Below are 14,682 nucleotides of genomic sequence, written 5' to 3' on the forward strand. Positions count from 1 at the left end.
AGAAATAGGAGACTGAATAATAATTGTTATTATGGCCAGTAATAATCAGTTACTACTTTTTCATCCTTAGACCTCAAAGAACTCTCTAAGGTTTGCTAGAAATCATTATTTGGTGTGCTACTGTCCCTTCATTCCTTGTTCTTTGCCTGCATCTTCATCATGAAGCAGCACAGCTTTAGTTCTCTGAGCGTCTGTTTTTACACATTTAGGCAGCTTTGTTAGCCCAACTAACTTTTGGTTCCCTCTTTCCTCTTCTTTTTTAATTGGATGTCACTTGATCTGAAAGTGGGCGTTGCAGACTTTGACCAATCCTGTGGCTTGCACTGTGCAGCGCTGGTTTGCTTTGCTTTCCTGCTGCAGTGTGCCAGATGCTTTCTCTTTACAGGGACCTGAGCAGAACAGCGGTTAGAAATGTGGAAGCTTTTCCAAACAGCTGGGAAGCTGAAGAGGAAACTAAATGATTCATAAGAGTAAGTAAAAATAACATAACAAAAGAATAGAGTATAAGTCAGTCCTCTGGAAACCTTTAAATAGACTTAAAAGCAATCTGAGTTGGATTTCATTATGTTGAGACTGTTCTAGCTGGTAGATGCTTTTGCCTGAGTGGTAAGGGAATTGGCAATTTATAAGTAGCAATTCATTTACTTAATTTAAAAGTCTTAATCTGTGCACTATTGTTTGTGTCTTGGAGGGATTGTTTCACTAAGAATGGCTTTAAGTACTAAACGTAAAATGTCGCCAACCGTTCTCCCACACTAATGAGATGCTGTGATTTTAATTTTCACCTCTGTGACTTTAGAGAGCAGTGTTCTGTATTTTGTTGTACATTTATATTTTGAGAATTTACCAGTGCATTTAACAGGCATTAGCAATAGTTGTTAAAATATTGATGACACAGTCAGTTATATCTGCAAATTATACAAGATCAAAATACTTGCTGAGTTTTAGTATTTATTAGTTAACTGTTGTAGCATCTAGCCACTGTCTGCAACTAGAATACCTGCCCATAGACAAGAAATAAGGCATGCAATTTTAATGGTGATGGTAATGACTATCACAGTGGGTGCATCTACATGTGTGCTTTAATGTGCCTATTCTACTGCACATTGAAGTGTAATGTAAAAAAGTGTGATTATGCCAATGCACAGTAAAATAAGCTACTGTAGGTTAAGTGTCACTTAAAAATCATGTACATTCATTACTGCTCATTAATGCAGCCTGATGTGCATTTCTTTAGTACTTCACATTGGAGGTACTAAATTTAATGCGTATTAGAAAAAGCGCCTTGATGCATGTGTAGATGTGCCCAGTGATTCACTACCAGGGTGAATCAATCCCCTGGAGATCCTTTCAGCCGTGCCCTGAGGTGCTGTACAGTGTTAGCACTGATAAGTATACAAACATGTTTCACAAGATAAACCGGGAAGTTTCAAATAGAAATCATAGAAAATTGGGACTGGAAGGGCTTCTAATGGTGATCTAGTCCAATCCCCTGCCTGAAGCAGGATTGTCCCTATCCAAACCGTCTTTTACAAATCCATTGTCCATCTATTAACAAAATGGCGTGGTCAACCCTGACACAACACAAGACATAACACCCTAGCCTGCCAGAGATAAAGCAAGTGCACCATAGCAGCCAATGTCCTGAATTTGTAGTGTTAAAAAGATTTGGATCTGTTGTGGTTTCTCTCAGTTCTTTCCAATAGAAAAACTAATAGATGGCATTTTCTGAGGGATGCCTCAAGTCTGAAAAGTTTGAGAACCATTGGGCCATTGGAAAAAACTTGCTAGGGATGCTATGGATTCCTCCTCCTCACACTCTCCCTCTGTGTAATGGGGACAAGATTACTGACTTATCTTGTAATGTGCTTTGATATTCGCTGATAGAGTGCTAGGCAGTGTTTATTTTATTCTTTAAGGTGAGACTGCATGCTTTAATGAAAGGCAAATGAGCTTTGTAGAAGAGCTACAGTATAAAGAGGAAGTATGGGCTTGATGTGGAAATTACCAGATATGATTCCATGGCTTGTGGTAGGGACTCAGACTGCAAGATCATAACTGGCTTTCTGCTCCTAAGATCTCTGATTCTTTTAGAATGAAATAGTCCCTTGCAAATTCTTGTAGGCAAAGGCTTTGGGCCTGCAGGGCTCTGCATCAGGACAAACAGTTCCTTGCAACTGTACGTAGTTATATTTGTTTCATTTGGACTTGGTGACCCATATTCAGAAAAGCAGGATCAGGGTCTAAAAGGACACACAACAGATGAAAGGGAAGGAGAAGAAGAAGGATGAAAATAGCTTATCAAATATTTTATCTTCAGGATCAAATTGCCAGCCTTTTTTTTTTTTTTTTTTTTTTTTAAAGCTAGATTTCCAAAGGTGTGAGAGAGCATGAGCAAGCTGCTTGCAATTTTTCTCAACACTTGTGTTGCTGCTACACAGAGAATGGGTTTCATAGTTTCTAGGGTCAGAAGGGACCTGAGTAGATCATCTAGTCCGACCCCTCTGCCATGGCAGGAAAGAGTACTGGGGTCAAACGACCCCAGCAAGGTGTACATCTAGCCTCCTCTTAAAGACCCCCAGGGTCGGAGCCAGCACCCCTTCTCTTGGAAGTTGGTTCCAGATCCTAGCCGCCCTGACCGTGAAGTAGCGCCTCCTGATATCTAGCCTAAATCTACCCTCTGCCAGCTTGTGACCGTTATTCCTGGTCACTCCTGGCAGTGCTCGGGGGAACAGGGACTTCCCCAGTGCCTGCTGGTCCCCTCTGACCAGTTTGTAACAGGCCACTAGATTCCCCCTCAGCCTTCTCTTGTGGAGGCTGAACAGGTTCAGTCCCTTAGCCTCTCCTCATAAGGCCTGCCCTGCTGCCCCCGGGTTTAGGGGCTGCTTGTTAATTAATATAAATGGGTAGAATAGTTATGCATTGAATCTAGTTATATTTTATGCCGTCTCAGAACTGGCCCCATGAAATTAGTCATGCAGTGGGGGGGGGGCAGAGTAGTGACATCACATCATTATTTTGAAATGTAAGTTGTGCAGATCTGTTTTAATCACTTTACTGGCTAGCAAGGCTTCAAGTTGAGGGTCTGTGCTGTAGCTCTCTGGGAGGGGTGGATGACTGGGTTTGGGAAGAACTTGGACAGGAAACTTGTGGGAGGGGAGGTGTGGAGCCTAAGATGAAGCTTTCCAAAAATAGCTGCCTAAAGCTTAGGTCCACAGTCATAATTTAGATGCCTTTAATAAGTGATCTGAAGTGCCATACAGCTGGCAGCTATCATTCACTTTAAATGATTTATAGCATTTCAACTTACAGCTATTTGCACTTATGGTGCTCTGCCATTTACACCCATGTTATTACTTGCGGCGCTGGATCCTTGCACTTACGGCACAACAGGGAAATTTGCAATGAGAAAAAGAGGGCAGGAAAAAAAACCATCCCTGCATCAGTTTCTCAAAAAGCCATCAAGTGGTCCTATGTTTCCCCAAAATCTCCCCAAAGAAGTCCTTCTGAATTCCATGACCCTGATGAAGGTGTTCCTTCATCTTCTGATTAAATAAAATATGTGATTAGTTACTGTATTGCCCTGTTTAATCGATTTATGGACAGTACATTTTAGAAAGCTTTGTACTATACAGTGTATATCATTTATGGTTGATTTAAATATGGTGTTTATGGTCATTTCTATAAAAAGTTGGGCATCAGGCCCTTGGTCAGGAACGTAACCCCCCTATTATAACATTGTTTCTATGGGAAAATCAGATTAGACTTACATTGTTTCAACTTACAGCGCCTTTTCCAGGAACGTAACCTGCCGTAAGTGCGAGGACTGCCTGTATATGAGGGGGAGAGAAAAAGACAATTCTATTTTTACAAATATTTAACATTTCTAAATGGCAACTCAGCCTTACACGCAGTACACGAGCACCACTGGAATGCAACCAACCAGCGAGACGGAATGGGTAGTCAGTTAATGCACAAAATAGTAGCCAAGGGGAAAAATGTTCACTGAAGGACTTCTTCTACTGCTGTGGATAGTGCAATGGGATCTTTATTAGCATATCAGTTCCTTACCTTTATCTGGAAGATCTTTACAGTAAATGTTGTACTTAGGGTATTTACTTTGGAAGAACCCATGTGGGATTTGAACATGTGTTTCCACAGAGGACAAGATGGGGTGCAGGGGAGGCAGACCCTTAGAGCCCATTAAGCCACTCCCTTTATCTTAATACAGTTCAGCTTTCCTTGTAAGGTACAGGGGTGTGAGCCTCAGGTCAAAGCTGTGAGCCAGTCAATGGCCCCCAAGTTAGCAATGTTCAATTTGAGAAGATCTCTGGGCAGCTGCACCATCTCCCAGAGCACCATGGGGGCACAATGGACGTCCAAAGTGCCCCAGGCATGACTCCTCTTATCACTAACCATGCCCACTGGAAATTTCTTAGCTGGCTTGAGAGGTGGTGTGGGAATCCAAGGTGAGGTGGGCATTCATATGGCCCAGTGAAGATGTGAGAGTTCTGTGGCTTTCTCCCATTTTCTCTGCCAGAATGGAGCAGCATTGCCCAGACTGGACTTCTATTACACCATCATGAATCCCATATACCCTTTAACAGTGATACGTGTTGCTTCATTCTGGTGCCAGATAATTAGTGAAGGGATGTTAACTAGGACTGGTAACCATACAGATTTTGTTGGCTTCAATGTGTCTGTGATCATTCTTATGGTCTAATTCAAATGTGTTTTCACTAAACTGTTGTAAATAGAATTTAACCAAATGGGGACACCTTGTTATAGCCCCATACTGTGAAGTTTGTGCATTGACTGTCCATGGGGAACCTATCAGTTTATTGAGGAAACAGTTTCTGTTCTTTGTTCAGGAGACAGTTTCTACTTTTAAATTCTCACTTACAAATACCACCTCATTAAAGTAAGTGAGAGTGGGATTGACTTACCCATAGATACAGTGGCTGCGGATATTACACCAAACGGTGATCAGGCTGGCTCTGAGCATGGTATGAGAACAAACATGGCAACATGGTTTTGAACTTAGTTTCTGGAAGTGATCATGGATGATGGTCCTCAGTGGGTGCATCTACACAAGATGCTAGAAGCTCAGTAGACTAATTCTACTGCGCAGTAGCGCATCATGGGGAAAGCCATGCTAATGCATTAAGTCACAGTAGAATTTGTCTACAGTGCATTAGCATCATGTGAAAAAGGTGTGCTGGCACTACTGCATAGCAGCACCAATTATGAAACATTTAATTAGTATCTGTTATTATAGATGCTAAACATTGTGCTGTAATTATGGCACATAAATACATGTGTAGTGTGCCCTGTATTTTGGAAATTAAAATTAATAAGTCTAAGGAAATATTAGCAGACTACACAAAGTGTGTGGAGATGGAGTTTAGTAGGTTATTAGGGTATGCATTAAATAGTCACAACTAGAACTGAGCCTTTTAGGAGTTTATTCTTTTGCGGCCCTAGGGGCTGGTCTTGTGACCCAGAATTACCTGAATATACTTACTTCAGTTGATCACCACAGCAGACCAAACTCCTGACCTCTTTTACAGCAGACCAATGTGCAATCGGTTTATATACAGTCAACATGGACATCTTCAGTTTCCTTTTCCCCTTAATATCCATGCCTGTTGTATGTAGTGAGTGCTAGCATTTGGTCACAGGTGCCTTGCATTGTTCAGAAATCTGTTGAAATATCACTCAAAAGCTGTTCTGCCATGGACACAATTCTCTGTAGGGTTGTCTATTCTAGGAGCTTGTAGCTACAGCTCAGGAATAATATGGGGTGACAGATAGTCTTTGTGTGGTTTTGGTATAGCTGTCACTTCAGCATCGTGTTCTCCTGTATGACATTGTACACTTAAGATGGACAGCCAGTGTTATTTTTTCTCTGTGAGATATTGGAAGACTTCTAGTAATGCTGTAGTAGCTGAAGCTTCCCTTCTTTTTATCAGTCTCAGTGCCTGTTCTGTGTCTTCCTTAAAATAGTTTAAAACTTTAGATTTGGTCAAGGTGTGGTGATTGCTTGTGCTGATTCTCTTCTTGATTGACTCCTTGAACATATTATCTTTATCTGCTTTAGCAAGCTCTGTCAGGTATGTGGCAACTGTATTTGGAGAGAGATTCAATCACTGTGGGTTTGGTGAGCTTTGTGCTGCACTGAACTTCTTGCATCATGCCTCCTTGCTATAACTTGACATGTCCACTTCTCTTGGCCTTATTTAGGCTCCCTAGAATGTCATTGGTTATTTCTGGATCACTAAATCATTTGTACTGTTTAGTGAGCTCTGTACATTTTCCATCTAGACATGGGAAATAATTAGGGACCTACCAAAATTGCAATTTTGCATTTTTGATGGGCTCACTGCAAAAACCCCCCAACTTACCAGCAAGCAGAACAAAGGGTGGGAAGCCAAGCAATCCTGAAGCACAGGGGGAAGAGGGAGAAAATTAGATACCTGTGACAAAGGCTCAGCCCCTTTGTCCTGAGGGGAGTCCCTTTGTCCCTGACAGGAGCCTCCAGAGCCAGTCAGAGAAATGAGAGGCTTTTGGCACCATCTTTTAAGGAGCCATAGGCATGCTGTTATAGCATGCTATAGCCTGTGGAGGATTGAGCATGAACACTGAGAGCAAATCCTCCAAGATGGCCAAATACTTTTCAGTTCTGGATCATGTAAGGCAGTGTCCTGCAGGGACCTTGCATGCAGATGGAGGCAGACTGTTCCGTACTGCCTGCAATGCGACTCTGGATGTGCTGAGGAAAACCAGTATAGATAGACACTTAGAGTCTGAGGTGCACGTGAAGAGGAAGGCTGTTGTAGAAGCTGGAATTCAGAGCAAGAAAAAAGCGCCTGTGTCCTTGCTCTTTCAAAGGACCATGGAAAACAGCTTGGCAACGTGAGAGGTGGCATTTTCCCTTGTGGAGTCTTTCACAGCACTGAACATCTGGATGGAGAAACTTAATTACCCAAAATTAAGGGACTACCTGAACCAACATGTGCCAAATGCTGCCAGCTTTCCACGTGCTTTGCCAAGCTTCACCAACAAGCTTCAGGAAGACTGTCTCTCTGCAGTGATGGCTTTGTATGTACAGTCCACAAAGTCTGAATTGGCAAAGTATGAATCCTTCTCCATTGTGGCCAATGAAGCTACTGACTCTTAAGATAACTACGTGCTGCACATTTTATTTGTATCTGGGAGCTGGACAGACTGGGACCTGTCTATGTTTCAAACAGAGCTGGTCCATCTCACATTTGTTAGTTTTTCTGCTGTGTCTCAGGCCATAGTGAAGTCAATTGCCAACTATGGCTTAGAATTTAACAAGCTTTCAGCATTCCCGTCTGACAATGCCATATACGTGTACAAGGCTTTCTGTGATGTGCTCTAAGAAATGCTGCCCAGAGCAGTTCATATCACCTCCAACATGCACATTTCATCTCTAGTAAGTGATATCTGGCACACGCAGATCCCCAAGGTGGATAACCTTGTGTCCTCCTTTTGGATAGTGTTTGAAGGCTATCTTAGCTGTAAAGTCTGGTATAGGGAGTCCTTCGCCAGTCAAATTGGGGACTCACGTGCCACTGTGTTGCTGCCACCAGAGCCTGTGCTCACCAGGTGGAACTTGTGGTTCAATGTGGTCCATTACCACACCAAACATATGCAGCACTACCAGCAGGTTGTGAGTGAGGAGCTGGAAGTAACACCCAGCACACAGTGCATGCTTAAGCTGCACAATCTCTTAAGATGGGGCAACATTCAAGATCAGGTGATTGTTTGTGGCTGAAAATGCCACCTGGTTCATGGAGCTTGTAATGTGGTTTGACAGCTGTGATCCACCATGCACACAACAAGTTGATGGATTTGATAAGTTGGGTCAAAGGCAGGGCATCACAAGAACTGTCAAGCTGTCCTTGTGAAAACCAATGGAGACGGGAACTGTTCCACACAATAGTTGTAAAGTTGAACCAATACTACAGGTAAGATTCATCACTGCCACTGTGGTTCAGACAACTGGCTGCTTCCTTCCTTAGTGCTGTTCGCATTTTGGACTCCAGCTGGTGTTCTGACTTGTGACCCTCAGCTACTGCAATCAATCCCTGGATGGAAGAAAGAGCATGACAACAAACATGCTGCTTGGGTGAACTTTGTTAAAGAGTGCCAGATGCTTGTGCCTGTACTTGTGTTCTGGGACTGTCTGTGGCTGGTTTCCACATCTCTATGCCCTGGCAAGGCACTGCCTCACCGTTCCAACAAACTTAGTGGCTGCTGAGTGTGCCATCTCAGTGTATGGCAAATGCTCACCCCACAGAGACAGAGAATATCTGCAGCTACTGCCACTGGATGCAGCATGCTAGCATTTAACTGCTAACATGAATTGCCTGTCTCAAGGTTAGCACTGGGTAAACTCCTTTTTTCAATGTCTTTTAATGAAGTGTATAGTGATGGCATTAGTTACAGTTCATGTTGTGTATAGCTTTAATTTCATAAGACATTTCAGTTTAGAGTTAAATTAAATACTTAGATCGCTTAATGACATGCCAATTAATGGATTTGGCAGGCTTAACCCCCTTATTTAAGCCCATGGAAGCCATTAAGGGAAACATTATTAAGAAATCAATCCATAGTTTTGGGTCATCTGGCAATCTGCGGGGAAGTGCGGAACTGGTGGGTCCCCTCAGCCAATCAGAGGCATGGGGGTGGCCCCTGCCACAGTCAGCCCATGAAAACAGTGGCCTGCCCCATGATCTGCCCGCAAAACTGGCTGGCTGCCTCCTTGAGTTGGACAGACCACTACGAATATTTGTTTTTGGCAGTCATGGAGGATCGGTTGGGCAGTGGCTTTAAAGATTGCTTTAGTAAACAGTGATACCTTGTGAGATACAGACTGTATGTTCATCAATAAGTTTAGCGTAATTGTCCCAGTCTGTCCATCTGCAGTTCCAATGTAGCCTTGCACTGAGGATCATAATAGGCAGTGAAAATAGGGTGATGTTGAAAGTGGGGAAGCTTCCAAGGATTCTGGTAGGGAAGGGTGGCTGCAGAGGTGACTTTAACTGAGGTCTAGAAGATAATCCTGGTTCCAAGAGAGAGAGTGAAGTGTTGCTGGTTCTTACAATCATGAAGAAAATGTAACATTGGTGGAATTTTCAAGGTCTGTTCTACTTTGATCAGATTCTTCATATTCCTGACATGTGGTGATAGGATGTGGGAGTTACAGGAGAAAAGGAGCATGCTGTGATTGATGGGGGTGGTAATCATTAGCCACTTTAAACTGACTAATCCTTATGATATCCCAATACTGGGATAAATGGCAGTTTCTCCACATCAACAAAGCTGGATCTTGCACAGAAGTATTTTGCAAGGTCAAAACCCAGATTATGAACCATTTTGCAACAGAAGAATGAATGCAGGTTCCCTGAAAACAGTTAATATTGATATTGTATTGGGAAGAAATAATTTCAAGAATATTTGTAGTACTTGATGGTTGAAAAGCCCATGACATTTTACTGTAGCACCTAGAGAAGAGCCAACATTTTTATGGGTATGAATGAGTACTATACAACAGGAGCACTGTGACTCCAGCAACAATATGCTAAATATTTTAATGATCTTTTTCAGAAAATCTCGTTAGGACCAACTGTAGCAACCAATGGAAGGCCCTTTGGAAAGATCAATTCAACTGTGCCAAGAAAACAGTCAGTGGATGTCACAACTTCCAGAAAGTCTCTGGAATGTACCTCTCTATAACTTATCCCTTCCAGGTAAATATTAACTTTGCCCTTTGGACACAAGATACTGTTTTGTCATTTAGACATCAGATCACCCTGTCTGTTCCTTTTCAGGATGTTTGTATTTGTTACTTTGAGGGTGAACAGTTAAAAGTTTGGTTTGTTTCCCCCTTGCAACCATAGAGTGTGATCTTGTTAGGTTTACAAGGTAATCCATGTTAGGGTGGGCCTATGCTTGAGTGGAAGAGTTTTAAGAAACAGTGCAGGATGTGGTGTTAGCAATTGAGTTGGTGGCATTTTTCCTTCTGATGCATTAAAAACATTATTAACCTTGTTTATTAAGCATTATGTGTTTCTCTAAAACAGACAGATTTATATTCTCTTCTTTATTTCTTTATGTTTTGTTTTTTAAAAAAAGGACTAGAAGGTGATGATTTTATTGTTAAAGAAGCTGAGGAGTATTTTGTTCATTCTTACAGAATTTGACTTCATGGTAGTATTAAGCTGGGTTATTGGCACTCACTCCTGAGCACTGTATTTAGCCTAGTTTGGATCAGTCATACTAAAGTAACTGTGTCCTTTTGTATGCTACTAGGATTTCTGAATGTGTATTCTATAGTCCTTTGCGCTACAACAAACAGAGCTTCTCTTATTCTTTCATAGTGAATTGTGGGTGAACTTGTCTTTCCTGGGGTGAAGGAGAGAATTGTGGGAAAGGCATTGGAAGTCTAGCAGCATTCAAGTGATTAGCCCAGGGGTGCTCAACCCGTGGCCTGTGAGCCTGATTTGGCCTGCAGAGTCATATTATCTAGCCCATGGGGCTCCCCACAACTTCAAAAATTTGGCAGTGTGGGGAGCAGTGGCAGCTAAGTGCTACTCCCTTGCTGTCAAATGTTTGGACCCAGGGGAGCCCTGCAGGCCAGATAGCATGCCTCTGCATGCTAGCTTGACTATGTGTGGCCAATTGGGGTGGCATGGGGTAGTGCAGGGTCAATTAGGGTAGTGCAGGGCATTGGAGAGTTGAACAGGGTGACTGGAAAAAGTTGGGGCTGTGCAGAGCTGAGCTGGGTGGCACAAGGGAGTAGCAGGCCGAGTGGGGATGAGCAGGGCAGGGTGGGACAGCACGGAATGGCATGGGGCTGAACAGGTCTGGGAGGAAGCAGCACAGGGCTGTGTCCTGGCATGCAGGGCCCAAACTGGCCTTTGGATTGGTCCTGTGCCACTTATCCAGCCTACAGCTGAAAACTGGAGCACCACTGGTTTAGCTAGATTTTTTTATTGTGCAGTGACTAGGAGACGTAGATCCCTTATTCAGGTTTTAGCTTTACATTCGCAGATGAGGGGACTGTTGAGTTGAAAGCACCTGCACACTCGGGTAAATGGCTTCTGTGTGCGGATGGAAGCTCAGTTAGGGGCAGTACCCGAGTCAAAGCTGGGGTTAACTGTGCAGTGGAGCCCTATCTTTAGCATTATCAGGAAAATCAAATCTTGTCCTGCGTTTTTCTGCTGTGGGTCTCTTGGCAAGAACAGAGGGAACTGCCACAGGAATTTTCAGTCCTTTATTGAAGTCATGGAGTGTGAGTAAAGTTTATCAAAAAGATCTTTCATCTCTACTCTTTGTCAGAAATTTGATGTAAATATTCATTAATATCAAAATAAACTCCTCTGTCTCACTCGGGGTTCACTTTCTTATCATTCTTTTAATTCTCCAGTTGTTTATGGCCTGATCCAAAGCCACTGAAGTCAATGAAAAATTTACAGTGGGCTTTGGACTAGGGCTTCAGGATAAGCAAGACCTGAATTTCTGATCCAATTAACAAGACAGGGAGAACAAAAAACCTCTTCTAAAATCCTTCTAGGCCAGGAAAAGAAAAAGATTACCCCAATTATTTTTCCTTTTGCAAATCATCTTTGAAGAACCAACAGTGCGTTCAGCACTTTTGTAATGGAAGAAAATATGGTTCTTTTTCCAAAGAACTTACAGTCTAAATAGTTTGCTTGTAAGCTTTTGACGATTTGTCTCTTGGATATGATTAAAACTTTATCTCCTTACAATCAGGTTAGTCCTGCTGGCCTGATGAATTATAATGTGGGGTGATTATATACTCACTGGGCAATCTACATGAGATGCTTTACTGTGCCTTAGACTATCCTAATGTATAGTAAAGTGTCACTGTATACACATGCGCAGCAATTACTGTGCAATAGATTAGTCTAATGCACCATTTTCTAGTACCTGTAGATACGGGTCCTAGAAATTGATGTATTAAACTAATTGTTTATGGCCAGCCTAGGCAGCAGGGGGGTCACAGAGGGTGGGGAGAGCTGTCCCGGCTCAGCGGGATGCTGTCTGCCAGGCACATGCAGATATTGGCTTAGGTCCCAATCTCCAAGGCAGGGAAAGCTCTCCCAGCTGCCAGGTAGCTGCCTCCTAGCCACATGGATATTGGAATGGGTCCTGATCTCTACATCACTGGGAGGCAGCTGCCAGGAAGATGGGACAGCTCTCTTGCCTTATGGAGATTGGGAAAGGTCCCGATGTCAATGTGGCTGGGAACCAGCTGCCTGGCAGCTGGGACAGCTCTCCCCCACCCTGCAGAGATTGGGACCAGCCCCCAAACCGCCTACCAGCCTGGGACTGGCACCTGAGGAAGCTGCAGAGGGACAGAACAAGGCAGGAGCAGCCCTAGACTGAACTGCTCCTGTTGGGAGCTCTTTCAGATGCACGTGGTAGCACAGTTTAATGCACTTGAATTTTCTGCACAGAAAATTCAGGCACATAAATTGAACATGCAGATGGCTGGGAACTATCCTATAACAATGTATGAATGATATATAGTGGCCCAGTTCTTGTGGTGCTTTCTGTATGACACTGTTGATTTAAATCAAAATGAGGTTGCCTGAAAAAGCCTCTTGAGTAAGAAGGATAAAAAATAGCTCGTGGTAAGTCATTTCTCTGTGAATGCTTGAACACTGTGAAGGGACATAGTAGGACTCTTAGATTTTGCCTGCTTGACAATACTGGTTGGAGTCAGGACAGGAAAAGTCTAAAAACCAGAGGCCAAAAAAATTGTGGTTGTTTTTCAAAAAATGCTTATTGAGGAGAGGAGAATAGTGATTCATTGGAGCTGGACTGAGACGCAGACAGTGACTCAGAAGAAGATAGGCCTGCTCTATTTTATAAAGGCTTAACCATCCCCAGAGAAGACTGATCTGTATAGACTGCTTGTTTATCCTTTTCTTCTAAATCAGGGGCAGGCAATTATTTCAGGTAGAGGGCCATTTAGTGAGTTTTGGCAAGCCATTGAGGACCACATGACATGCTAGGGTCGGAAGGGACCTCAACAGAGGATTGAGTCTAACCCCCTGCCTAAGCAGGAAAGAGTGCTGGGGTCAGATGACCCCAGCCAGATGCCTATCCAGCCTTCTGGATTAATTTTATAAATTTTTTAGGGGCCCTGCTGGCCAGATAGAATGGCCCAGTGGGCTGCATCTGGCCTGCGGGCCGCATTTTGCCCACCCCTGTTCAAAATGCTTTGTTTCTGCTGTTAAGATTAAGGACCACTTTGTTTTAAGAATGGTATCTATCCAGTGTACTTACCTCTGGTCACAAGCTCCCAAAGGTAGGAGAGACAGATGCTGAATCCAGATGAATTGGCTGGGTAAGCATGGTTGTACGGTTGCTACAAAGGGGGCACATCTATATGTGCACTTTACTGTTGAGCTGGCTAATTAGCTCCACAGTAAAGCATCATAGTTTACATGTGTGCCCATATTAGGGCTCAGTAAGCTAATTAATTCTGCTGTAGGATAGTACTGCCTGGCACAAGTACTATCCTACAGCAGAATACTTACACATACTGAAACATGTGTTTGGCCCATGACCAGCTGGGGCATGAGGGTGCTACAGTGTGGGTTCTGCCTGATGCCACCACCCAGAATCTGAGGCTGATTCTGGACCCCCTGCTCTGGGTCAGTTGCTTCCGGGTGCAGTGTCTTCACATGCACCTGGGACCATCCTGCCTTGAATTCCTGTCGTCCCTGGCACATATGAAGACTGCACCTGAGAGCAGTTGACTCTGGCATGAACTGCACCAGAGTTTATTCAGGTGCATTTAATACTATGTGTAGATGCTTCCAGGGTATTTTATCCCATAATACTTAATACTCCCTTTAGGAAGGGAGAGTTGTCAGATTCACCCTGGCATAGGTGACATGTGGGGAGGTCACTGGGGGGGCATGTGCCCCCCCCCCCCAAGATTGGCTGCCACTGAAACCACGACTGGCTTCTGCGGACGGTCACTGCTCGTTACCATCCCCCCCCAGCTGACACCAGTACCGGCATCTACGGGCAGTTGCCGTTCGTCAACCCCCCACCCCTCACTGCCAACATCACGGCTGGCAACTGCAGGCAGTCCCTGCTCACTGCTCACTCCCCCCACTGCCAAACTTGCTGCCAGTGTCTGTCAGTGGTCCCTGCTTGCCGCCAACTACAAATGGTACCCCACCCCCCATCTTGGGAGGCACCAGTTGTTCATGCACCCTGGACAGGTAAAAATCTATGTTTAGTCAGAAATGCTAGGGAGAGGAGAGGGGTGCAGTGATCCCTGCAACTTAGACATATTCTCCCAGTATTGTCAATCCCAAGAACTCAGAAAACATGAATTAAGTCCCTAAACATTAAGATATATAAATTTTTTGATTGGAATATTTTTATCTCTTTGTGAACCACATTTTTTATAAAAAAGCTCTGGTAGGAAAAAAATGTGGTAGAAAAAAGCTCTCTCATCAACTGCAGATTGTTATTATGCAAATCTGGAAACATGAACAGATTTCCAGTGACTTAAGAGATGCCAAAATTATTACCATATTCAAAATAGGGAAACAAAACTTCTTGTCTACAGTCTGTCATCATCCCTATCCTGTTGTATGGGTG

The 14,682-nt window shown here is 43.5% G+C and overlaps 1 protein-coding gene across 2 annotated transcripts in view; it reads left to right on the top strand.

Annotated features, from left to right (window-relative positions):
• Positions 1-332: 332 nt before the first annotated feature.
• The window catches only part of PLCXD1 (phosphatidylinositol specific phospholipase C X domain containing 1), a 45,967-nt gene continuing 31,617 nt past the window's right edge, over positions 333-14,682 (top strand). The window contains exons 1-2 of one of the 2 annotated variants that reach the window (XM_019524851.1): positions 335-470; positions 9,637-9,779. In XM_019524851.1, coding sequence (XP_019380396.1) covers positions 9,668-9,779 — 112 coding nt within the window. In that variant the 5' untranslated portion in view covers positions 335-470; positions 9,637-9,667. Of the gene's footprint in view, positions 471-9,636; positions 9,780-14,682 lie in introns of both variants that reach the window. The other variant, XM_019524852.1, reaches the window with a different exon arrangement.

The sequence above is a fragment of the Gavialis gangeticus genome, unplaced genomic scaffold, assembly GCF_001723915.1.
Source record: "Gavialis gangeticus isolate Ggan-Ray unplaced genomic scaffold, GavGan_comp1, whole genome shotgun sequence".
Taxonomy (NCBI): Eukaryota; Metazoa; Chordata; order Crocodylia; family Gavialidae; genus Gavialis; species Gavialis gangeticus.